Source organism: Thalassophryne amazonica, chromosome 17 (assembly GCF_902500255.1).
Source record: "Thalassophryne amazonica chromosome 17, fThaAma1.1, whole genome shotgun sequence".
In the NCBI taxonomy this organism is placed as follows: domain Eukaryota; kingdom Metazoa; phylum Chordata; class Actinopteri; order Batrachoidiformes; family Batrachoididae; genus Thalassophryne; species Thalassophryne amazonica.
The window spans coordinates 2,136,033-2,162,912 of NC_047119.1; the positions used below are offsets into that span (position 1 = coordinate 2,136,033).

General features: G+C 41.2%; 1 protein-coding gene across 1 annotated transcript in view; it reads right to left on the reverse strand.

Moving 5' to 3' along the window:
* Positions 1–10,946: 10,946 nt before the first annotated feature.
* Positions 10,947–26,880, reverse strand: part of ddx56 (DEAD (Asp-Glu-Ala-Asp) box helicase 56) — a 33,731-nt gene continuing 17,797 nt past the window's right edge. The window contains exons 5-14 of the mRNA XM_034192663.1: positions 21,202–21,292; positions 20,853–21,094; positions 18,399–18,530; positions 16,177–16,290; positions 15,953–16,047; positions 14,778–14,851; positions 12,708–12,797; positions 12,531–12,636; positions 12,363–12,463; positions 10,947–11,289 (exon numbers count right to left, since the gene is read on the reverse strand). Of these exons, the coding sequence (XP_034048554.1) occupies positions 11,218–11,289; positions 12,363–12,463; positions 12,531–12,636; positions 12,708–12,797; positions 14,778–14,851; positions 15,953–16,047; positions 16,177–16,290; positions 18,399–18,530; positions 20,853–21,094; positions 21,202–21,292 (1,117 nt within the window). The 3' untranslated portion in view covers positions 10,947–11,217. The remainder of the gene's footprint in view (positions 11,290–12,362; positions 12,464–12,530; positions 12,637–12,707; positions 12,798–14,777; positions 14,852–15,952; positions 16,048–16,176; positions 16,291–18,398; positions 18,531–20,852; positions 21,095–21,201; positions 21,293–26,880) is intronic.

Consider the following 26,880-nt stretch of genomic DNA (forward strand, 5'->3'; position numbering starts at 1 on the left):
CATTTTATATATATATTACTCTGGAACAAAGAGGACAAACAGTGCTGTAAAGGACAATAAGCAGGACGTTAAAGAGCAAACTTCACTTTCCCCCAGAACGACATGAACAGGAAGTGATCGCGGCTCACAGCAACTCCCGCTGAAAATAACGGAGAAACAACCTGAGCTTCACGTATGTTTACATAAAATAAACACAGTAAAAACATCTACAAACCCAGAGAATATATTCATGAGAGTTTTAGGCACAATATACAACCGCAATTCCAATGAAGTTGGGACGTTGTGATGAATGTAAATAAAAACAGAATCCAATGATTTTCAAATCCTCTTCAACCTATATTCAATTGAATACACCACAAAAACAAGATATTTAATGTTCAAACTGATAAAGTTTATTGTTTTTGTGCAAATATTTGCTCATTTTGAAATGGATGCCTGCAACAGGTTTCCAAAAAGCTGGGACAGTGGTATGTTTCCCACTGTGTTACATCACCTTTCCTTCTAACAACACTCAATAAGCGTTTGGGAACTGAGGACACTAATTGTTGAAGCTTTGTAGGTGGAATTCTTTCCCATTCTTGCTTGATGTACGACTTCAGTTGTTCAACAGTCCAAGGTCTCCGTTGTCGTATTTTGCGCTTCATAATGCGCCACAATGGGCGACAGGTCTGGACTGCAGGCAGGCCAGTCTAGTACCTTCACTCTTTTACTACGAAGCCACGCTGTTGTAACACGTGCAGAATGTGTCTTGGCATTGTCTTGCTGAAATAAGCAGGGACGTCCCTGAAAAAGACGTTGCTTGGATGGCAGCATGTGTTGCTCCAAAACCTGGATGGACCTTTCAGCATTGATGGTGCCATCACAGATGTGTAAGTTGTCCATGTCATGGGCACTAACACACCCCCATACCATCACAGATGTGTAAGTTGTCCATGCCATGGGCACTAATACACCCCCATACCATCACAGATGTGTAAGTTGTCCATGCCATGGGCACTAACACACCCCCATACCATCACAGATGCTGGCTTTTGAACTTTGTGCTGGTAACAATCTGGATGGTCTTTTTCCTCTTTTGTCCAGAGGACACGATGTCCATGATTTCCAAAAAAAATGTGGACTCATCAGACCACAGCACACTTTTCCACTTTGCGTCCATCCATTTCAAATGACCTCGAGCCCAGAGAAGGCGGCAGCATTTCTGGATGTTGTTGATGTTTGGCTTTCACTTTGCATGGTAGAGTTTTAACTTGCACTTGTAGATGTAGTGACGAACTGTGTTAACTGACAATGGTTTTCTGAAGTGTTCCTGAGCCCATACAGTAAGATCCTTTACACAATGATGTCGGTTTTTAATGCAGTGCCGCCTGAGGGATCGAAGGTCACAGGCATTCAGTGTTGGTTTTCGGCCTTGTTGTTTACGTGTAGAAAGTTCTCCAGATTCTCTGAATCTTCTCATTATATTATGGACTGTAAATGATGGAATCCCTAAATTCCTTGCCATGATGGACTCCCGCACTGTTGACATAAGACAGACAGGTAGACAGTTAAGGAAGAGTGGATTTGGATCAGATTTCAGTCTGACATTATAGTTTTATGTTGTCTTGTTTGCATGTTCTGCTTCCATAAGGTTCAGTGTTACCAAATACAAGTATTTCTGTGTACGCTCTCAGTTGTCCAGGTGGTTTCCATAGTAAAGAAGCTTGAATCTTCGACTGGACTGGGTTGCTTGACGTGAGGAGATTTCACTTCAAATCGCAGAAGCTTCTTCAGCTAAAATTCCTGCTCTGGTCATCTGACTTCTGTCTTGACTCTTGTAGAGAAGAATAACAGAAGCCACAAAAGCTGGAGTTTTAAACCTAACCAGACCCCTCCTACCGAGAGACAGACTGCTATAGACTAGTGACTAAACAATTGCTCTAATTATCACCTATTGTGCTCTAGTTAGCACCCTCCTAATGACAGGGCAGCTGTCCCTCCTAATGATGGGACGGACACCTCTCCTGATGACGTGAATGACTCATTACCATGAACAAAAGACTGAGACTGCTTACCTACTACGACATCCCTACTTAGCTGAATTATTAAACTTTACGTACCAGCCCGGGTTTTGCATTCTCAGGGTGCAGGACTACTTTGTGTCTCTAGGGTGAATAAGATGTCTGCGGGTCACAGAGCTTTCTCTTATCATGTCCCTGTTCTGTGGAATGATCTCCCTGCATCAATAAAACAGTCAGACTCTGTAGAGACTTTCAAGTCCAGACTTAAGATGCACTTATTTTCCCTTTCGTATGGCTAGCATACTGGTATAGTATGTTACTATGCTTTTCACTCTATTAATTCATTTTATTAGTAAACAGAGTGTGCCGCGGCCTCAACTTTACCTAAATTCTGGGTCTTTTAGTGAAGTTTAGGGCTAGTGGCCGGCGATCACCTTAGTATTTCCTGTTTTTCTTGTTGTTTAATGCTGAGAAATTATACTGTATTTCTTGTCTTTCTGATGCCTGATTCTGTTTTTTCTCTCTGTTTAAGGTGCAGCTCCATCCAAAGATGGGTGTGGTATTTGTGCTGGAGACCCTCCTGTCCTGTGCACCAACAGCATTTCCTGTATATTTGTTTTGTGAATTGTTCTGTAATTTGTGTCTGTATCATGGCCCAAGTAGAGGGTCACCCCTTTGGGTCTGGTCTGCTTGAGGTTTCTTCCTCAGAGGGAGTTTTTCCTTACCACTGTTGCTCTGGGGGTTGGTAAGTTTAGACTTACTTGTGTGAAATGCCTTGAGAACTCTAACCCGAACCCAACCTGCAGATGTCAAGGGCCATCTATCGAGTGCAGCAAAATGATCATGTTCATCTTTATAGATCACGATCAGTTGATATGTCGATTATCACGACAAACCGATTAGGGAACTTCACAAAGTCCCATCAGAGATCAGAGCAACATTTTGATGTCATGAGGCTCGATCAAGCGAAAGTCAACATGCACCATGTGGAGAGGCCAAAGTGTTATTCTTCCAACATCAGTGAGCAGCAATTTACCACCACCCCGTGACAAATCTGAGAACAGTCAGTCAGAATGATGCAGGAAAACATGAAGACAGTAAGATTTTTCAACACTTGGTTCTTTGTCATGTTTTTTTCCTGTCCTGTATTTTATGTGTCTAAATTTTCTTCACCCCCTAAAAACTATAAATTACAAAAAGTCTAATGTAATTTTGAAATAAGGTGATAGCTAAGCATGAATGTTAACATTTCACATTTTGGTGCAGCCACAGAGCTCACAGCAGAAAAAAAATGTTCTCTTGTTGTTCTGTGTTAGTCATTTTAACATGAGAACTTTACAGTCCTGGAAATATGTTCTAAAAAGTGTTTATGTTGAACAAACTGGCAAACGTTTGTGCTGCTCCCTTGATAAAACCTTAATCATTAATTAAATACAGCCATTCATCCATTTTTCTGAACTTTCTTATTCCAATAAGGGGTGACAGGGAGGGGGGGGGGGGGGGGGCGGCTGGAGCCCACCCCTGCAGGTGAGAGGCGGAGTCTACCCTGGCCAAATACAGCTGCTCACATTATAAAAGCTTTTAAACAAGAGTATGGTCACTTTATGACATCACTGTAAAGAGGCTGACCTGTGATGTCATAAAGTCCCATCAGAGCTCAAAGCACTCTTTGTTGTCGTAAAGCTCAATCATCACAAAGCCTACAAACAAGCATGTGTAGAGGTCACAGTGTTATTTTTAGGACAGCAGGGAGCAGCAATCATCAATCACACTCTGAGAAAATTCACTCAGAATGATGCAGGAAAACATGAAGGCAGTAAGATTCTTCAACAATTGATTCTTTGCCGTGTGTTTTCCTGTCCTGTATTTTATGTGTCAAAAAAAATTCCAAAAGATGATAAATGAAACAAAGTCAAAATGTAATTTTGAAACATTTTTGTGCAGCTGCAGAGCTCACAGCAGAAAAAAATGCTCTTTTTCTCTTGTTCTCTCTCTCTCTATATATATATATACACACACACACACAAATATACTCTATCAAATGCAACTGAAAAAGACATTGGGGCGCCACAGTACAACCTGACCCATTTTTGAGGACATTTAGCGCCACCTGGTGGCTCACGCCATCAGCCTTTTTTAACGAAATTTGCAGGAGTGAATAAACCAACATCTCTACTTTATATAACAGTTGGCAGAATTTTGGGGACTCCTCTTATATTGATTTGATACCCTTTTAAAATCAGGTCATTGGTCAGACATTTGTTTCTGGATCTGCATCATCTGCAGTACAAGAGTTCATACATGACACTTGGATGTGTCTCAAATTGCCCTTTCCCTTGGCAGACTTGAGGATTTAGGTACGGGAAAAATAACTTCAGGAAAATTCTTATGTTCTATTGAACAGGACATATTCACATGCTTGTTGCCATAGCAACTGATACCAATACATATGTATTAGATTGACTGTACATAAGGGAAGGAGAATCAAAAGAAAATATCATCAGATCATACATGCATTCATGTGGTAATTCATGCAGTTGGGTTAGTGAGCATGTGTTCATTGACCTGATTAAAAAGGGGCATCAAACCAGTATAAGAGGAGTCCCCAAAAATTCTGCAAACTGTTATATAAAGCAGAGATGTTAGTTTATCGACTCCTGCAAAATCTGTTAAAAAAGGCTGATGGTGCGGGCCACCAGGTGGCGCTATATGACGCCTCACGGAGCGACTTATTGATCTGTTATAACACCGGACCGAGCCGCTAACCAAATGGGATGTTATGACGCCTCACGGAGCGACTTATTGATCTGTTATAACACTGGACTGAGCCACTAACCGATCGGATGTTATGACGTCTCACGGAGCGACTTATTGATCTGTTATAACACCGCACCGCACATGTTTTCACTATTATTTGATTTCTTTGTGGACTCCAATATCAAGTTCATATGTGAGGATGCCAGAAACAACCATTTAGCCTTCTTGGACTGTGATGTTACGATTGGAGAGAACAGGCAGCTCCATACAGGATAAAGTGCAGAAGTTCTAAAGAACAAAGAGACAGACAGACAGGAGACGGAGCCAAGAAGAAGAGGGGTGTCTCTCCCTTATTTAGCAGGAGTAGGGCAAAAACTACAGAGGATCTTCAGACAGCACAAAATCCCAGTTTACTTTAAACCTGTTAACACCTTGGGACAGAAATTAGTTCACCCTAAAGACAGGCTCCCTAGTTACAAACAGAGCAATATAGTGTATTCTATCAGATGTCAGGAAAACTGTAACGAACACTAAATAGGTGAGACTAAGCAGCTGTTGCACAAAAGGCTATACCAGCACCGCAGAGAGGGCGCTGGTGGACCTCAGTCTGCAGTTCATCTCCATCTTAAAGACACTAACCACACATTTGAGGACAAGGAAGTTAAAATCTTAGCCAGAGAAAAGAAATGGTTTGAGAGAGGAGTGAAGGAGGCATTGTATGTGAAACAGATGAAACCCAGCCTTAACCAGAGAGGGGGTCCCCTGTCTACTATGGGGTACTCAGGTCAAAGCAGTTTCAGTCTTTTGTTCATGGTAATGAGTCATTCACATCATCAGGAGAGTCATCAGGAGAGGTGTTAGTCCCATCGTTAGGAGGGACAGCTGCCCTGTCTTTAGGAGAGTGCTAACTAGAGCACAATAGGTACTAATTAGAGCAATTGTTAGTCATTAGCCAATAGCAGTCGGCCTCTCGGTAGGAGGGGTCTGGTTAGGTTTAAATCTCCAGCTTTTGTGGCTTCTGTTATTCTTCTCTACAAGAGTCAAGACAGAAGTCAGACCACCACAGCAAGAAATTTAACTGAGGAAGCTTCTGCGATTTGAAGCGAAACATCCTCGCATCAAGCAACCCAGTCCAGTCGAAGATTCAAGCTTCTCTACTACAAATACAACCCCTGGCAAAAATTATGGAATCACCGGCCTCGGAGGATGTTCATTCAGTTGTTTAATTTTGTAGAAAAAAAGTAGATCACAGACATGACACAAAACTAAAGTCATTTCAAATGGCAACTTTCTGGTTTTAAGAAACACTATAAGAAATCAAGAAAAAAAGATTGTAGCAGTCAGTAACGGTTACTTTTTTAGACCAAGCAGAGGAAAAAAATATGGAATCACTCAATTCTGAGGAAAAAATTATGGAATCACCCTGTAAATTTTCATTCCCAAAACTAACACCTGCATCGTATCAGATCTGCTCGTTAGTCTGCATCTAAAAAGGAGTGATCACACCTTGGAGAGCTGTTGCACCAAGTGGACTGACATGAATCATGGCTCCAACACGAGAGATGTCAATTGAAACAAAGGAGAGGATTATCAAACTCTTAAAAGAGGGTAAATCATCACGCAATGTTGCAAAAGATGTTGGTTGTTCACAGTCAGCTGTGTCTAAACTCTGGACCAAATCCAAACAACATGGGAAGGTTGTTAAAGGCAAACATACTGGTAGACCAAGGAAGACATCAAAGCGTCAAGACAGAAAACATAAAGCAATATGTCTCAAAAATCGAAAAATGTACAACAAAACAAATGAGGAACAAATGGGAGGAAACTGGAGTCAACGTCTGTGACCGAACTGTAAGAAACCGCCTAAAGGAAATGGGATTTACATACAGAAAAGCTAAACGAAAGCCATCATTAACACCTAAACAGAAAAAAACAAGGTTACAATGGGCTAAGGAAAAGCAATCGTGGACTGTGGATGACTGGATGAAAGTCATATTCAGTGATGAATCTCGAATCTGCATTGGGCAAGGTGATGATGCTGGAACTTTTGTTTGGTGCCGTTCCAATGAGATTTATAAAGATGACTGCCTGAAGAGAACATGTAAATTTCCACAGTCATTGATGATATGGGGCTGCATGTCAGGTAAAGGCACTGAGGAGATGGCTGTCATTACATCATCAATAAATGCACAAGTTTACGTTGATATTTTGGACAATTAAAAGGATGTTTGGGGATGATGAAATCATTTTTCAAGATGATAATGTATCTTGCCATAGAGCAAAAACTGCAAAAACATTCCTTGCAAAAAGACACATAGGGTCAATGTCAATGAGCAGATCTGATTTGATGCAGGTGTTAATTTGGGGGATGAAAATTTACAGGGTGATTCCATAATTTTTTCCTCAGAATTGAGTGATTCCATATTTTTTCCCTCTGCTTGGTCTAAAAAAGTAACCGTTACTGACTGCCACAATCTTTTTTTCTTGATTTCTTATAGTGTTTCTTAAAGCCAGAAAGTTGCCATTTGAGATGACTTTAGTTTTGTGTCATGTCTGTGATCTGCTTTTTTTCTACAAAATTAAACAACTGAATGAACATCCTCTGAGGCCGGTGATTCCATCATTTTTGCCAGGGGTTGTATGAGTACAAAGTATTCACTGACCAGAGCACCATTTCCATTTATGCTGTTGGGAAAAAAAGGAAAATTATTTACTGTCTCTCGGACTGACTATAACTTAAACCTGCACAACTTTTGTATACTGTTCTTAGATTATATTGCACTGTTTTGTATTGTTTGAACAGAGCACCTTTTTTATTATTCATATTGTGTGAGCTCTCAGGACTTTCTAAATATTTGCACAAAACCTGAACAGGATCTCTGGCTTTATTCATGTTATTTCATTTATTTTTTTATTGTTATTTCTGTTATTTTAGTGTGTGTTTAAAGTCTGTTGTCCATTAATATTTGGGGAGGTGTGGGCACGCGACGTTCTGGGGGGCACCAAACTGGCTTGAGCCGCCTCTGAGTTCACCTGTTGATTTTAACAGTTCTCTTTCTTGGGTCTTTGTCAGTTTGGGAGAAACGGGTTTGTTGTGTGTCTTCATTTTGTCATTTGGAACAGTTTAGCGGCCGACTGCTTCATAAAAAAAAAAATAATAATAATAAAAAAATCCTGTTTTATGTAAAAGGAATACGTGCGATAATCAAAATATATCCACTGAAAAACATTGACACATTTAAACATGGATAAATGTTTAAACCTCCCCCCGACCCTGAACTGGTCTAAGTGGTTACAGAAAATGAAACAATGAAATGAGTAAAGAATATATAAAATGATCACTTTCTAGAAAAAAAAAAAAAACATTGAAATTTCTACTCTGACAGTCTGTTTGCAGTCGATACCATTAAATTAACCAACAGCTTCATAGGTTCTTCGTGCTTCGAAACAGTGGACACAATGTTTGAAACAATGACTTTATCAATATGATGGCGACATCTAGTGGGCGTTTATAGGTTCCACACTTCAGGTGTTTACTGACAGTAAAAGATGTGCAAAGAAATATTAAGATCGACAGTTGAAATTATGATGAAAGTGGTTTGTCTAACAGCTTTTTGACCATTAAAGACATTGAAACACCCATAAAAGGTGGTTTATTTCCTGCCCAGGTCATCTGATTTAGATGTAAATCCTGTTTAATTCAAACTGCATGTCTGTTCCAGTTGTTCCTAATTTGGTTTTCATGTCCCCAGTTTGTGACAGATGTTTAAAATAACACAAAAATAATATTGATAAACCTAAATATGTATGAGTCAAATATGCCAATTAAACGGAAATGAAATATTTCAAGACATTTATCCATGTTTAGTGCGCTTGGTTTCAGTTCAGAAGGTTCCCGGTTCAAATCCCACTCCTGCCACATTCCTCCATGTAATGTGGAGTTGCGTCAGGAAGGGCATCCGGCGTAAAATCTGTGCCAATTCAACATGCAGATCCACCTTGGATTTGCTGTGGCGACCCCGAGTGCAAACAAGGGAGCAGCCGAAGGGACTATAATATTAAAAATGGTAAAACAACCAGAAGTATTGCTCAATCTTATTTATGAAAAGTAAATCCACGCCATCTGGTTTCTATAGTGCGCCGGTTATTGCAACCGTAAGCAGCACAAAACACCGACTCTGGTGTGAAGAGACCCATCCAATATGGCGGCGACGCTGGATTATGTTGCAGCAAGTTATGACGCCAAGCTGACCTGAAATGGACCATTATACATTAAATTGACTTTACTGACGAGTCTGACCCATTTGAAAAGCGACCAAATTACATGTATTTGTAGTAAGTTTGGCGATGTTTTTCCATCAGCCAAATATGGCCACCAGAGGGCGCTCGGTGTAAAGTCCGCGGCCACCAGCAGCGCAGTTGGTAGTTTTGACACTGCGGGCAGGTTACATTGACTTTGGACTCAGTGGACCAACATCAGCAGATGACATCACACCCCAAATCATCACTGACTGGAAACCTCACATTGGACTTCCAGAGACCTGGATTCTGTGCCTCTTCACTCGTCCTCCAGACTCTCGGACCTTGATTTCCAAATGAAATACATTTAATTTCATCAGAAAAGAGGACTTTGGGCCACTGAGCACCTCTTTTTCTCCTGAGATGCTTCTGGTATCGTCTCTGGTTTAGGAGCAGCCCGACACTCAGGATGTGACGCCTGTCGTCCATAGTTCCTGGACACGTGTGTGTGTGGTGGCTCTTGATGCCTGCACTCCAGCCTCAGATTTGCCTGACAATCTTCTCAACACTGGTCATCCCTGTTTGTGCAGCTTTTCCTGCCACGTTCCCTTCCAGTCAACTTTCCATTTGGATGCTGTGATCGGGGTTGGAACACCCGGCCCCTTCACTGATGACCTGTAACCTTCCTGCTGACTGAGGATGTCAGTGACTGTCTTCTGGACGACGGTGACTGTAGTTTTATGAAGTGAACCAGACTGAGGGATTCATGGTTTAATGCTGCAAAAATAGTGAGTTAGTCAAACTTGAAATGAAATACACCAATAATGTGATTTTTATTTTTTTGAGCTGCCTATAATTATAAAAAATAAAATTCACACACCGACAGTCAACCCAAAGTTCCCAAACCAACTAACCAGCATGTGGGAAGAAGCTGGAGAACCATGAGAGAACCCAAACAAACACTTTACACAGAAAATACACATTATTTTAAAGTGTCCTGGTTGCTTCATGTATCATAAAACTGTTGTTAAATCTTTAAAAAAAGCAACAGCAACAAACCAAATCCATACACGTGTGTACGAGCCCCTCTAACAATCACATGCTTGACTTTTATTCACCGACTTTTCTTCAGCTTTTAACCAGATGCAGAATAGTGACGACAGTGTTTTGAATTATAACATGATGTTTCATGAAAACTGTAATAAGATCCACCTGTAAAGGTGTAATAAGGGCCACAGAAAGAAAAATACACTTTTTTTGAACAGGCTAATTTTCCTTTTTCTTCACTTTCTGTAATGTAATAAATTTGATCCATTTTTCTTCATGTTTTGATTTGAAATAGAATGTGTAGTGTTGACAATGCATTTGTGTGTCTGGAAATAAAAACTATTATTTTGATTTTTACTCACTTTTTAAACACTATTATTTTATTATTTTCGGTGGGTTCTGGAATTATCCAGACAAATTCTAATTTGCCAAAGTTCAATTGTTGGTTCTGACGTCACGTCTCCACCTTTTGTTGATTTACCAAACTTGGTATGTCAATGAAGGTTGACCTGAAAATAATTCCTTTTGGTAAAAGTTGAGGAATTCAGTTTTCCAACCTAATTTGGGTCAAATGTGGCACATACTTAGATGGACTCCAGAATATTCTGGCAAGGTCAAATAGAGGTCAATATTTGGGAAAAGGTTCAAGCAACTGGGTCCAAGTGTTAGAACGGCGTAAAGCTTACTGTGTCAATGTGCACAGGTACTGTTTGCCTATACTTGAAAAATGGCAAACATCTTCAAGTTTGAATGACTTGGATGTTATTTAATCTAATTATACCTGGAATATCACAGATTAATTAAAAAAACAACAAAACAACAACATTGATCTGAAGCTGCAGTACGTCCATCTGTACTGTTGTCCTTTTTTTGTTTTGTTTTAATCACAGATAAAAGTATGACAAAAGAAGTTGATAAAAGAATGGTTTTAATAGTCACTTGCAAACAGACCTGATGTATCAATAAGTAACACAGAGAACCAATTCCTTGAATAATCTGTTTTTGTTTTTTTTTGTATTCCTGCTGGAGATAGAAAGTTTGCACTGTGGTAACTGTTCACACGCCCAAAACCTCTTAACAGTCAAGGTCCCAGATGGTATTAATCCAAAATCCAGGCCGTTTAAATGTGAGTTGGGTCCAACGTCAAGACACAAACGGCTGAGCGGCGACACAGTTACGACTTCTTTCTGGTTTTCCCTCTGCTGTAGCGAAAACTCTTCAGTGGGTTCTTCCCCTGAACATTCTTCTGCAAAGAAGGAAAGAAGAAGCTGTTCAGTCACCGTAGGCCAAATTAATTAAATGGCATCATCGAGAACCATGGTTCCCAATCCGTGGTCCGAGGCCTGCTGTGTGTTCACCTAAAAGAGGTCATTTCACTGATTAGCTCATCCACCTGCCTGAAGAGCCGAACTAATTCAAATCAGCTGGTTTAGAGGGTAGAACAAACGTTTGGTAGGACTTTTACTCCCTGGAGCTGGAGTTTTCCATCTCTAATCTGCACTGAAGCTGCAAAAAATTAGAAGTACATGTGTCAAAGCCTCCTGGATAATCAACAGTCATTAAGAACATCGTTTTTCTTTGGAACAATCAAAGAGAAAAGGAGAAAACTAAGTTATGTGTTAGAGAGTTCCCTTTTGACTGAGACTCCTGGGTTGAGTTACTTTAGTCTTTAGTTACATGAAAGTTTCTCTTCATACAAACAGCGTAGTTTGAAAAGAAAAAAGTTGGGAACCACAGATCTAGAACTTGTGAAGCTGTGAAAGGTGAACGTGTTAAGTTTTGTTTGTGGCACCACCAGTGACGGTTTCACGGTGGAGTTTCATACAAGAAACAATAATGGCCTCCATCAATGTGAAGACAGTGCAGATGGAGAAGAATTATTCAGGAATTATAGCAGAAAGATGTCCTGGGCTATTTCAAAAACTTGACTTTGTGGATGAACAGACCACAATTACATGTACAGAGGTGCACGTAACTGCCAAAGTCAGTCTCCCCATGAAGACATCAGACATGAATAACTTTCCTTCTTGCATATCTTCATATAATCTACAACCAGTGTGACGTTTCATTAAAAGGTTTGAGGCGTTGCACTAAACTCATGGACACACACAGATGAACTGACAGCACAAACCCTCTTCTACGTAACACTGTTGAGGTCAAAGGTTGTAAAAACATTCTGCACTCACACAACATTCAGTCTCATTATAGAAACTTTGCACAATTTATTACCACCCTTGAAAAACGTCAGCTGCCTATATTTTTTTAACACGACCTAATCTAGAGCCCGTGGATCCCCACGGACAACACGCTAGTTCTCACCTTAAAACTGGTCTTTGTGACACCATGAGAGTTTGACTTTTCCCTCTTCCTCCTCTTCTTGAATGACAGTGGATTTAAGACCCCCTTCAGCGTCTGAGGAACTTGATTGAAAATGAACACGGTTAATGTGAGGAAGCTGACCTGTGGCTGTGCGCGGGTTCGACTTACTGAGGTATTCTGGGATGTTCTTCAGGTGGGGTTTGACCACAGCAGGATGCAGTTCTTTGTCGTGTCTCAGTAGCTGCAGGTCTCTGGGGTTATCTTCAAAATACGTCTGATTGACAGCACAAAGCTTCAGGAAACATCCAGACAGATTGAGTCCACAGTGGAGTGACAGTTCCTCACCTTAAGCTTCTCTGAATTGAGGAGCTCCTGTTTGATCTCCTTCAGTCTGGCCTCCTTTATCGCCTGCTTCGTGACTGTATGCATCGCATCCTACGTAACACAAAACACACAACTGTGCAAGCTTGACACAATCCACCACACTAAAATTAACATGTAATCCATTCAGAACATAGTAAAGCAGGAAAAATGCCTCCGTGTGTCTGCAGGGCAACTGAAACTGGTCAAACTAAAGGTGCCCTCAAAGGTACAAGGAGACAAAAAGCCACTCTATGGCTGCACAGTGTGAAAAAAAATCTCAAAAGAAAATACTGCTAATTTCAATATTGATCTCATCTAAAAATAGTTCAAAGATCTGTATTTTTTTAATATTTGGAAGAAGCCAATAGCAAAAAGCTCCTTTAGGCTGATGTTCTACAAAGCAAACTAATGATCAGAGATGGTGAAAGGAAAAATATGAAACAGGGGATGAAGGTCTGTAGGTTCATTCAGAGTCGTAAAGGTGACAAGCTCATAAGATAAGATGGAATCCAGTGGTGGCGCTGTGCTTTCACAGCTGATGGCTGCTGATCAACGTGTTCAATAAAACCAAGACACAAGACGGATTGGTGTATGAAGGTCAGGTCGTCTTAGTCAGAAAGTCTGTGATTCTGAGTCTTTCCATGTGGTATCACAGGCTGTCGGCGTCAACACCAACCACACCGGCCTCCAGCTGATCTGCATAGAATTTCTAAGTTGAGGCCGACACAAGACCACAACTTCAAACTGGATACAGACACCCAGGAAAATTTACACCATTTTCAATACCACGGTGGGAAATGAAAAAATAAATAAAGATTACAATAATACAACAATCACATCAATGACAACAATTTTTAGGGTGTCTGGCAAAGTCACTCACTCATCTTCAAATGCTTTTCCAGGATCGGGTCGCTGGGGCAACAGCTCCAGCAGGGGACCCCAGAATTCCCTTTCTCAGGCCACACTGACCACCTCCAACTGGGGGATCCCGAGGTGTTCCCAGGCCAGTGTGGACATATAATCTCTCCACCTAGTCCTGGGTTTTCCCCGGGGTCTCCTCCCAGATGGATGTGTCTGGAACACCTCCCAGGAGGCATCCTTACCAGATGCCTGAACCACCTCAGCTGGCTCCATTCAACATGAAGGAGCAGTGACTCTACTCCAAGCTCCCCATGGATGATCAAACTTCTCACCCTATCTCTAAATGAGACACCAGCCACCCTCCTGAGGAAGCCCATTTCGGCCGCTTGTACCCACGATCTAGTTCTTTGGGTCATGACCCAACCCTCATGACCAGAGGTGAGAGTAGGAATGAAGATCAACCAGTAGATAAAGAGCTTTGCCTTTTGGCTCAGCTCCCTTTTTGTCACAACAGTATGGTAGAGTGAACGCAACACCACCCCTGCTGCACCAATTCTCCGTCCAATCTCATGCTCCATCGTCCCCTCACTCGTGAACAAGACCCTGAGGTACTTGAACTCCATCTGGCAAAGTGCAAAACAAAAATACAGCAACATAACTGCAAGTCATATATACAGATGTGTATGTGACTTTGTAATATATTTTGTACTGGTAGTGCAGAGAGGGGGGGAAAAAAAAACCCCTTTTTTTTAAATGTGTGAAATGCAAAAAAGTCCCTTAAAACGGTGTAACTGCATACATCCAGACTGTTGGGGGGGGCTGTGCAGCTGCAGCGCTGCTGAAGTTGTGTGTTCACTGGAGGAAGCAAAGACGGCACCGTTTACATCAACACTGCTGCAAAGGTGAATGAAACTCAATACCAGTTTTTCGTATCGATGAATATCAGAGTATGTTTTTTTGTCAACCTTAGTCGGCACAGTTTGGTATCTAATATTTGACCACGTCACTGAAAACTGCAGACGGCCTTTGTTCCAAAGAAGTGAGAACTTTGGGATCACACCAGAATGTCATCGTCTTAGTGTAACTAACACGGCAAGTCCAGAGAGTCCAGGTCCAGATGGTGCAAATGGACAAAATAAAACACTTATTTTCTGGTTAGACACTAAACTTTGATTTGAAGAGGACACTTACCCGACACCTGTACCTGAATCCTTCAATCGCTTCCATCTTAAATTCATAAGGCTTTAAAACACAATCTTCATTATCTAAACAAAAAACAAACAATGTAAACATACACTTTCTAAAGATCAGTATAAATGTGGTCTTTTCCAACCACGAACAGCAGCTTCTGTTTGTGTAAACCTGTGGTGTATCTGCTGCACAGGAGTTTTTCTTTTGTCCATTTATATAAAGGGGTGTTTAGATCATTTACAAGCTAATTAGATCAAGTCTTCACTTTACTGCTTTTTTTTTTTTTTTTAAGTTTACTGTGTGTTTAATCTGTAAATAAATGAAAGCCAGAAGTCCTTCACCTGGTCCAGTTTGCTGACTGAAATTCTTGTCCGTGGACAACAGACAGATGGCTCCATTTTTAATCACAGCAGTACTGCAACAGAACCTAAAATGTTTAACGGGACGTCTCAGGACCGTTTCCTACTATAGATTCATGACCTTCTGTGGCTTAACCTCAGTGTCTGCGAGTGTCTTCTGGACATCTGTTTCCCCCATAGTTGGGCTTGTGTGAACTGAACCACATTTGAGAAATACATGGTGTTTATACTACATGAATTTTCAAAAATTTTGAGACATGCATTTTTTTTTTTTTTTTTGGAGGAGAAGGCTGTAATTCTCTCTCTCACACACACACATATATATATATATATATATATATATATAAAATGACTGCAACATTTTAGTTTCTATGTATTGAAACTAGAATACATAAAATTTGTGCTCTGAAATACCTGACAAACAAAAAATCCTGAACTTTTTCCACACTATTTTAATTTTTTGAGATACACCTGTACACTGGAGGTTTTATTTTAATATCCTTTTATTGCTCAATGAGTGCACCCAACCTGTTTTTATTATTCAAAAGCACAGTCAGGTATTTCTATATTTGGACAGTTACACCACTGATGTAGTTGTGTGCAGGTCAGCTGTGGTAATGTGCTGCTGCATCCACGGCCCCAGATGATCCACACTGGGTCCTGGATGCTTGGGTACCATATGGATGCTCCCAGGACTGACCTGACCTCATGTAAAGGTTAACCAAAATGCACCAGTCTACGCAGAGTTCAAATAGACATAGTTCAAATGGAAAAGTGAATAAATTGGGACTAAAGTGAGAAAAGGTTTGTGTTTACCTCCTTTGAGGGCCTCCTCCACCTCTGACAGCACAACCATCTCAGTGTGAGAGATGAAAGACAGCGCGGTGCCAGGGTTATCTGCTCTTGCCGTTCTACAAGAAAAGGTATACACACACCACCAGTGTTAAGAGCTTTGTTGTGCTCGACAGCAGGACCAGTGGTCCACACTTCAGCCAGGGACACTAGATTCATTAGTTCAGTGTAACAATAACTGTTCTTACCTTCCAACTCGATGAATGTAGGATTCTACAATTGTTGGAAAATCAAAGTTGATGACGTTTGCAACATTCTGAAAGTCAACACCCCTGGAGACTCCATACTCCTTATCTTTGTGTCTGAACACATCATTCATAAACTAAAGTCAGTATGCAGCCACAACAGCCCCATGTTTTAGAGAAGCCTTGGAGAAGTTACACACTTGTTTTTAATTGGTTTGAGACACTTTAACAAGAAAAGAGAAGAAGAAAATTACCTAAAATAACAGAGCATATGCACTGGGACAGAAAATCATATCCGTAAATAAACTGGTTTCAGCTCAATTCGTGAGTCTATTAATGCTCAAGCAAATTCAAATTTGGTTAACAGAATGTTTGTATCAGCAGTTAATAAACATGTACAAAGACGACTGCATTGCTAATAAAAACATCATAACATTGACAACTGGCCCAAATGACACTCCATTAGGCCTTTTTCTATTCATTTATTTTTTTAAAGATACAGTAGTGTTCAGAATAATAGTAGTGCTGTGTGACTAAAAAGATGAATCCAGGTTTTGAGTATATTTCTTATTGTTACATGGGAAACAATGTACCAGTAGATTCAGTAGATTCTCACAAATCCAACAAGACCAAGCATTCATGATATGCACACTCTTAAGGCTATGAAATTGGGCTATTAGTAAAAAAAGTAGAAAAGGGGGTGTTCACAATAATAGTAGCATCTGCTGTTGACGCTACAAACTCAAAACTATTATGTTCAAACTGCTTTTTTATCAATCCTGTGAATCACTAAACTAGTATTTAGTTGTATAACCACAGTTTTTCATGATTTCTTCACATCTGTGAGGCATTCATTTTGTTGGTTTGGAACCAAGATTTTGCTGGTTTACTAGTGTGCTTGGGGTCATTGTCTTGTTGAAACACCCATTTCAAGGGCATGTCCTCTTCAGCATAAGGCAACATGACCTCTTCAAGTATTTTGACATATCCAAACTGATCCATGATACCTGGTATGTGATATATAGGCCCAACACCATAGTAGGAGAAACATGCCCATATCATGATGCTTGCACCACCATGCTTCACTGTCTTCACTGTGAACTGTGGCTTGAATTCAGAGTTTGGGGGTCATCTCACAAACTGTCTGCGGCCCTTGGACCCAAAAAGAACAATTTTACTCTCATCAGTCCACAAAATATTCCTCCATTTCTCTTTAGGCCAGTTGATGTGTTCTTTGGCAAATTGTAACCTCTTCTGCACATGTCTTTTATTTAACAGAGGGACTTTGCGGGGGATTCTTGCAAATAAATTAGCTTCACACAGTCGTCTTCTAACTGTCACAGCACTTACAGGTAACTCCAGACTGTCTTTGATCATCCTGGAGCTGATCAATGGGTGAGCCTTTGCCATTCTGGTTATTCTTCTATCCATTTTGATGGTTGTTTTCCATTTTCTTCCACGCGTCTTTTTTTTTGTGTCCATTTTAAAGCATTGGAGATCATTGTAGATGAACAGCCTATAATTTTTTGCACCTGCGTATAAGTTTTCCCCTCTCCAATCAACTTTTTAATCAAACTGCGCTGTTCTTCTGAACAATGTCTTGAACGTCCCATTTTCCTCAGGCTTTCAAAGAGAAAAGCATGTTCAACAGGTGCTGGCTTCATCCTTAAATAGGGGACACCTGATTCACACCTGTTTGTTCCACAAAATTGACAAACTCACTGACTGAATGCCACACTACTATTATTGTGAACACCCCCTTTTCTACTTTTTTTTTTTACTAATAGCCCAATTTCATAGCCTTGAGTGTGCATATCATGAATGCTTGGTCTTGTTGATTTGTGAGAATCTACTGAATCTACTGGTACCTTGTTTCCCATGTAACAATAAGAAATATACTCAAAGTCTGTATTAATTTTTTAGTCACATAGCACTATTATTCTGAACACTACTGTACACTGAAACCAGTGTGCGTTTGTACATAACTGTGCACTTTGTACTTGGACACAGTGGGCTGAAAAGAATGCTGTTCTTTAAGACTGACTCGACAAACATGGTCACCAGTCTGTTTTCAGTACTTTTGGGGTACACGTTTTCTGTCAAGCTCCGTTTTAGATGTCTACTTTCAAACACTTATAAAGTACAGATGAATGACACTCTGAAGAAAAACCTCATACTGAATGAAGTCAAGCAGACAAGTTTTAAAATGACCCAATTTAACTCACCTTCCCCCCTTTGCTGCTTTGCCTTTGGTTTTACTTGTCTGGGGCACAGCAGTGGGATCCGCCAAACTCTGTTCGTCTGTGGCGATGATGTAATCGTACAAGCCCTGGTTGAACTGGGTAATGATGTGACACCTGGTGGAGCCACAAGCAAGCCACAACAGGAACATGTTCTTACTCCATAGCACTGTAGATATGACTGGAAGAGCAGCTCAAAACATATGATCTGTTTAACATGTTGTCAATTTGACACTTATATACATATATTTATTATGCAGTTGTACTAAATGTTATGGAATTCAGAAGCAATGAATGCAAAAGAGATTTCTAAATTCTCAAATACTAGGTACACTGTGGATGAAGTTATCAACAAAAGCATGTATATGTCTGTATCTGAATCTAATCCACTTGTTGTGATGTCACGTGGGATGTGAATTCGACTTCTGGGTTCAAACAAATGCATATGCAAAACAATCGCAGCAATGGCTGAACTTTGTTTAATCTCACATTTTTCTATTGATTTCTTCAACCATTCTGGGGCATAACGCCCGGGAACGGGTGAAAAAAAAAAAAATCAATAAATTCTTGAGTCAAACAGCGTTTTGTCTGCTGACGATCCTGGTGGAATATTCAGTTTCAGTTTTCTGTCCTGCTCCACACATCACCTGTGACAGGGGGCATAAAAAAAACTATTTCTAAATATCAATTTGAGTGCTAAAAGTGTTCCAGTTCAGGTCATTACAATGCCTCTAAATTATTTTTGTAATCCTTTCAGATTTAGAGGTCCATCAAGTAGATTTTTTGGTTTTGGTGAGGGGTTCTTTCACTCAACATCAGTGATGACTGTTTATTACAAGGTTGGTGCTTGGAAGCAAGCGTCATGTTTTTCACTTTATATTCATATTGTGTTAATTGGGAAGTCAACCCATGAATGATATTTATTGTATATATTATAAATTTTATGCTGTAAAATGCATTTTACCTCTCAAACTTTTGTGCTGTAATTTTCAATGATGACGTATTCATTTTGAATATGTTTAGGTGGATATTAGGGATGTACCGATCCACAATTTTTCACTTCCGATCCGATCCCAATACCTGAATTTGGATATCTGCTGATACTGATACTCTTCCAATCCAATACCAGAACTCTGTTTGCTTTAATATTATTATCATTATTGTTGATTTTATATGAGGATTTTCTTAAAAAGGAGGCGTTAAAGTTCAGCTACAATTTGCCAGAAGGTGAATCTAAGATGAAAGACTAGATTTGATGTTTTGGTGAAAGTATTAAGTACTTTTATTTTTTTATAGACTTTTATAGCCTTATTTTTATAGACTTAAAGAGAAAAAACAGCACTCTGTCTGTCTGTCTCTACTTCTGAATTTTCAATTTCAGTGGAGCTTTACTGATATGGGAGACATGTTTACATTGTCAAAGCAAGTAAAAATTAAAAACTAAGTCCTCTCTCTGCCTCCCTCCCTCCCTCCGTCTGTCTTTCTCACTCTTTCTTTCTCTCTCACTGTTTTCATGCTGCGCAACTTCGAACTTTTTGGAAACAAGAAGCCTTTCAACTGTAAAATAAATGTATCATCAGCGACTCTCACGTGCAGGATTTTAATGGAGACTTTTTTCTCTTTCTGCAGACAATCTCTGTTCGCTGTCCTTCTCAGCTGCACACTGACCTGTTTTTCATAGCGTTTTACAGCCTCGGGACAGTGAAGCGGCTAACTTTTAAGCACCCATTTTCAGCAACAATTCAGTACATTTTTTTGAAAATACGTGCTTGAAAACAGAATTTGAACCCGAGAGCTGAGCAGAAATTTGCCACTAACTGCAGCTAGAACACTGCAGAAGAGAGCTCTCTCAAAGAGCCGGACTTCAGAAAACCTCCTCACACTCAGCAGTAAACAAGCAGAGAGCAAACAGCAGCAGTTGAGAGAATTCACAGTGGCTCTTCTCCAGTACTGGAAAATTTTGCGGGTTGGATTGGTATTTTCTGATACGTGAATTACGTTGCATCGGAACCTGATACCGATCCGGGGTTGGTCCAATCCCTAGTGGATACCATGAAATGACCTCTACAAACACAAGCTGGAGCCAAGGGCCCAGTGCCGTCAGGCTCTCAGAAGATACAACCAGGCCCTCGCACCAGCAGCCACAAGTTAGTTTTTGGTTTAGGTCCCAGCATTACCAAAGATGATGGTATTATCACAGGTTCTAAACTGCCAACAATGAAACCTCGTCTGCACAAATCCTTGTTTTGAGGTGAAGTGCCACCCAAGTCCCACCCAACAAGCTGATATATGGGGACTTTGTAGGTGAGAAAGGCAGTAAATAGTATCACTGGGTTTTTAAATGTCTCTACAAACAGGCAATAGGAATGTCCACAATCACTTTTAAAAGCACCCACCCACAGGGTTTCACAACAACACAATACTCAAACCTCTTCTCACCTGGACTGGACCGGCAGCTCCGAGTTGAGCACGCAGGCAGGAATTCCAAACTGTTCCAAGAAGAGTTTCAGCTTGTAGCATCGCTCCAATGAGCCCACAAACAGCAGAGTCTTGCCTCGAATCAACTGCAACTTCAGCAGCGTGTAAATGAGCAAGAACTTGTCCTCCTCAGCACATTTAATGCTGTACTGGTGCAACTGACTGCTGTCAGGGAGCTGAGAGCCCTGAAGCTTCAGGACAACCTGAGACAACCCAGAAAGAACTCTTAGACCACACCAATATCTTCTGCAAGAAAAAAACGTTCAGTCAACAAGTAATAACTGAAACACGTAAGCAGAAGTGACTTTACAGGATTGTGCAGCAGCAGCTCCTTTAAGGCCTGAACATCCTCAGTGAATGTAGCCGACATCAGGAATGACTGGTAGATCTTTGGCAAGTGACTGCTCACACAAAAGATTTTCATACAAGTTAATTAAAATGACAAACTATAATATGCACAGTTAATATGCAAATTATGGACAGTGACCGTACATGTTCAAATCTAATAATCTCCGTTTATCAGACCACAGGTCACCATAATATTGGATTTGTATACCGCTGCCATGAGAAAGCAGGATTATGAACTGGACAGGCTGATGAGAATAACTCAGCCACATGGGGTGTGCAGCCAGTACATTCTGAGTGCCGGTCCCAAGCCCGGATAAATGAGGAGGGTTGCGTCAGGAAGGGCATCCGGCGTAAAACAAGCCAACCCCACTATGCAGACTCAGAATCGAATTCCCATACCGGATCGGTCGCGGCCCGGGTTAACAACGTCCGCCACCGGTGCTATTGCCCAACAGGGTGCTGGTGGAAATTGGGCTACTGCTGGGCGAAGACGACGAAGAAGAGGAGGAAAACGTTGCCATGAACAGCGGGAGAAGAAGAAAACTAGAAGGGTGGAAATGAGAGTGGGGACTTTGAATGTTGGTAGTATGACTGGTAAAGGGAGAGAGCTGGCTGATATGATGTAGAGGAGAAAGGTAGACATATTGTATGTGCAAGAGACCAAGTGGAAGGGAAGTAAGAGCAGGAGCATCGGCAGTGGGTACAAGTTGTTGTACCATGGTGAGGACAGGAAGAGAAATGGTGTTGGGGTCATTTTAAAGGAAGAGTATGTTAAGTGTGTTGGAGATTAAGCGCGTGTCTGACAGGGTGATGAGTGTAAAGTTGGAAATTGAAGGGGTGATGATGAATATCATCAGTGCATATGCCCCACAGGTAGGCTGTGAGATGAAGGAGAAAGAAGATTTCTGGAGTGTGTTAGATGAGGTGGTGGAGAGTGTGCCCAAGCATGAAAGAGTGGTGATAGCAGCAGACTTCAATGGGCATGTTGGTGAAGGGAACAGAGGTGATGAGGAAGTAATGGGTAGATATGGTATCAAGGATAGGAATGGGGAAGGACAGATGGTAGTTGATTTTGCAAAAAGGATGGAAATGGCTGTGGTGAATACCTACTTTAAGAAAAGGGAGGAGCACAGGGTAACATATAAGAGTGGAGGAAGGTGCACACAGGTGGACTACATTCTTTATAGGAGATGCAAGCTAAAAGAAATCACAGACTGTAAGGTGGTAGCAGGAGAGAGTGTCACTAGACAGCATAGGATGGTTGTTTGTAGGATGACTTTAGAGGTAAAGAAGAAGAGAGTGAGAGCTCAACAACGGATCAGATGGTGGAAGCTGAAGGAGGAAGACTGTTGTGTGAAATTTAACGAGCAGGTGAGAGAAGCACTAGTTGGAGGGGAAGCAATTTTGGACAACTGGAAAAGTACTGTAGATGTGGTGAGGGAGACAGCTAGGACAGTACTGGGTATGACATCTGCACAGTGGAAGGAAGACAAGGAGACTTGGTGGTGGAATGAAGAGGTCCAGAAAAGCATAAGGAGAAAGAGGTTGGCAAAAAAGTTTTGGGATAGTCGGAGAGATGAAGAAAGTAGACAGGAGTACAAGGAGATGTGGCGTAAGGCGAGAAGAGAAGTGGCAAAAGCAAAGGAAAAGGCATATTGCGAGCTGTACAAGAAGTTGAATAGTAAGGAAGGAGAAAAGGACTTGTACCGATTGGCCAGACAAAGGGACAGAGCTGGAAAGGATGTGCAGCAGGTTAGGGTGGTAAAAGATGCACATGGTAATGTGCTGACAAGTGAGGAGTGTGTGCTGAGAAGGTGGAGGGAATATTTTGAAGAGTTGATGAATAAAGAAAATGAGCGAGAGAAAAGGCTGGATGATGTGGTGAGAGTAAATCAGGAAGTAAAAGAGATTAGCAAGGAAGAAGTGAGGGCTGCTATGAAGAGGATGAAGAGTGGAAAGGCAGTTGGTCCAGATGACATTCCAATGGAGGCATGGAAATGTCTAGGAGAGATGGCAGTAGAGTTTCTAACCAGATTGTTTAATAAAATCTTGGAAAGTGAGAGGATGCCTGAGGAGTGGAGACGAAGTGTGTTGGTTCCTATTTTCAAGAACAAGGGTGATGTGCAGAGCTGCAGTAACTACAGAGGCATAAAGCTGATCAGCCACAGCATGAAGTGATGGGAAAGAGTAGTAGAAGCTAGACTTAGAAAACAGGTGAAGATCTGTGAGCAGCAATATGGTTTCATGCCGAGAAAGAGCCCTACAGATGCAATGTTTGCTCTGAGAATACTGTTGGAAAAGTACAGAGAAGGACAGAAAGAGTTACATTGTGTGTTTGTGGACTTAGAAAAAGCTTATGATAGGGTGCCAAGAGAAGAGTTGTGGTATTGTATGAGGAAGTCTGGAGTGGCAGAGAAGTATGTTAGGGTAGTGCAGGACATGTACAAAAACAGTGTGACAGCGGTGAGATGCGCAGTCGGAATGACAGACTCATTCAAGGTGGAGGTGGGATTACACCAAGGATCAGCTCTGAGTCCTTTCTTGTTTGCAGTGGTGATGGACAGGTTGACAGATGAGATCAGACAGGAGTCCCCATGGACTATGATGTTTGCAGATGACATTGTGATCTGTAGTGAGAGTAGAGAGCAAGTTGAGTCTAGTCTGGAGAAGTGGAGATATGCTTTGGAGAGAAGGGGAATGAAAGTCAGTAGAAGCAAGACTGAGTACATGTGTGTGAACGAGAGGGAGCCCAGTGGAATAGTGCAGTTACAAGGAGTAGAAGTGGTGAAAGTAGATGAGTTTAAATATTTGGGGTCAACTGTTCAAAGTAATGGAGAGTGTGGTAGAGAGGTGAAGAAGAGAGTGCAGGCAGGGTGGAGTGGGTGGAGAAAGGTGGCAGGAGTGATTTGTGACCGAAGAATATCAGCAAGAGTGAAGGGTAAAGTTTACAAAACAGTAGTGAGACCAGCTATGTTGTATGGTTTAGAGACAGTGGCACTAACAAAAAGACAGGAGGCAGAGCTGGAGGTGGCAGAGCTGAAGATGTTGAGATTCTCTTTGGGAGTGACAAGAATGGACAAGATTAGGAATGAACATATCAGAGGGACAGCTCAGGTGGGACAGTTTGGAGACAAAGTCAGAGAGGCGAGATTGAGATGGTTTGGACATGTGCAGAGGAGGGACCCAGGGTATATAGGGAGAAGGATGCTGATGATGGAGCCACCAGGCAGGAGGAGAAGAGGGAGACCAAAGAGGAGGTTCATGGATGTGCTGAGAGAGGACATGCAGGTGGTTGGTGTGACAGAGGAAGATACAGAGGACAGGGTGAGATGGAAACGATTGATCTGCTGTGGCGACCCCTAACGGGAACAGCCGAAAGACAAAGAAGAAGAAGAAGAAGACAGGCTGATGAGAATACAGGCAAGTCTTCCTAGAAGCTTCAACAGGAGCAAAGTCTACAACAAAGGTATCCTGGAACTATCCATTTCCAGTCTCCTAGCGGAGTGCACATGTGGGAAGAGACCAAACACCACATCAGTGTGGTAACACGTTCCCTTGATAGTCCAAACTGCTCTCATCCTGGTTATTTGGAGAAGCAATCTTGGATTTGGAAGCACAATAATTTGCTGAGATAATCCAACCCACCTCACAGGTGTGGCAGATCAAGATGCTGATTAGACAGTGTGATTACTGCACAGGTGTGCCTTAGGCCGGCCACAATAAAAGGCCACTGAAATGTTCAGTTTTATCACACAGTCCAATGACACAGATGTCCCAAGTTTTGAGGGAGAGTCCAGTTGGCATGCTGCCTGCAGGAATGTCCACCAGAACTGTTGCCCGTGAATCAAATGTTCATTTCTCTACCATAAGCTGCATTCCAAAGGCATTTCAGATAATTTGGCAGTACATCCACAGATAATGTGGAGCCACACCAGCCCAGGACCTCTACATCCAGCATGTTCACCTCCAAGATGGTCTGAGAGCAGCCACCCGGACAGTTGCTGCAACAATTTGCAGAACCAAAGAATTTCTGCAAAACTGTCAGAAACCGTCTCAGAGAAGCTCATCTGCTGCTCATCAACCTCATCGGGGTCTCAACCTGACTGCAATCTGTCATTGTAACTGACTTGAGTGCTCACATTGGATGGCATCTGGCTGCTGATCAACTCTATATGAAGGAGATGTGTTGTACAGTAGTGTTCAGAGTAACAGTAGTGCTATGTGACTAAAAAGATTAATCCAGGTTTTGAGTATATTTCTTGTTGTTACATGGGAAAAAAGGTACCAGTAGATTCAGTAGATTCTCAAATCCAACAAGACCAAGCATTCATGATATGCACACTTAAGGCTATGAAATTGGGCTATTAGTAAAAAAAAAAAAAAAGTAGAAAAGGGGGTGTTCACAATAATAGTAGCATCTGCTGTTGACGCTACAAACTCAAAACTATTATGTTCAAACTGCTTTTTTATCAATCCTGTGAATCACTAAACTAGTATTTAGTTGTATAACCACAGTTTTTCATGATTTCCTCACATCTGCGAGGCATTAATTTTGTTGGTTTGGAACCAAGATTTTTCTGGTTTACTAGTGTGCTTGTGGTCATTGTCTTGTTGAAACACCCATTTCAAGGGCATGTCCTCTTCAGCATAAGGCAACATGACCTCTTCAAGTATTTTGACATATCCAAACTGATCCATGATACCTGGTATGTGATATATAGGCCCAACACCATAGTAGGAGAAACATGCCCATATCATGATGCTTGCACCACCATGCTTCACTGTCTTCACTGAACTGTGGCTTGAATTCAGAGTTTAGGGGTCGTCTCACAAACTGTCTGCAGCCCTTGGACCCAAAAAGAACAATTTTACTCTCATCAGTCCACAAAATATTCCTCCATTTCTCTTTAGGCCAGTTGATGTGTTCTTTGGCAAATTGTAACCTCTTCTGCACATGTCTTTTATTTAACAGAGGGACTTTGCGGGGATTCTTGCAAATAAATTAGCTACACATAGGCGTCTTCAAACTGTCACAGCACTTACAGGTAACTCCAGACTGTCTTTGATCATCCTGGAGCTGATCAATGGGTGAGCCTTTGCCATTCTGGTTATTCTTCTATCCATTTTGATGGTTGTTTTCCGTTTTCTTCCACGTCTTTTTTTTTTTGTCCATTTTAAAGCATTGGAGATCATTGTAGATGAACAGCCTATAATTTTTTGCACCTGCGTATAAGTTTTCCCCTCTCCAATCAACTTTTTAAATCAAACTACGCTGTTCTTCTGAACAATGTCTTGAACGTCCCATTTTCCTCAGGCTTTCAAAGAGAAAAGCATGTTCAACAGGTGCTGGGTTCATCCTTAAATAGGGGACACCTGATTCACACCTGTTTGTTCCACAAAATTGACAAACTCACCGACTGAATGCCACACTATTATTGTGAACACCCCCTTTTCTAAAAAAGCAGTTTGAACATAATAGTTTTGAGTTTGTAGCATCAACAGCAGATGCTACTATTATTGTGAACACCCCCTTTTCTACTTTTTTTTACTAATAGCCCAATTTCATAGCCTTGAGAGTTGGATTTGTGAGAATCTACTGAATCTACTGGTACCTTGTTTCCCATGGAACAATAAGAAATAT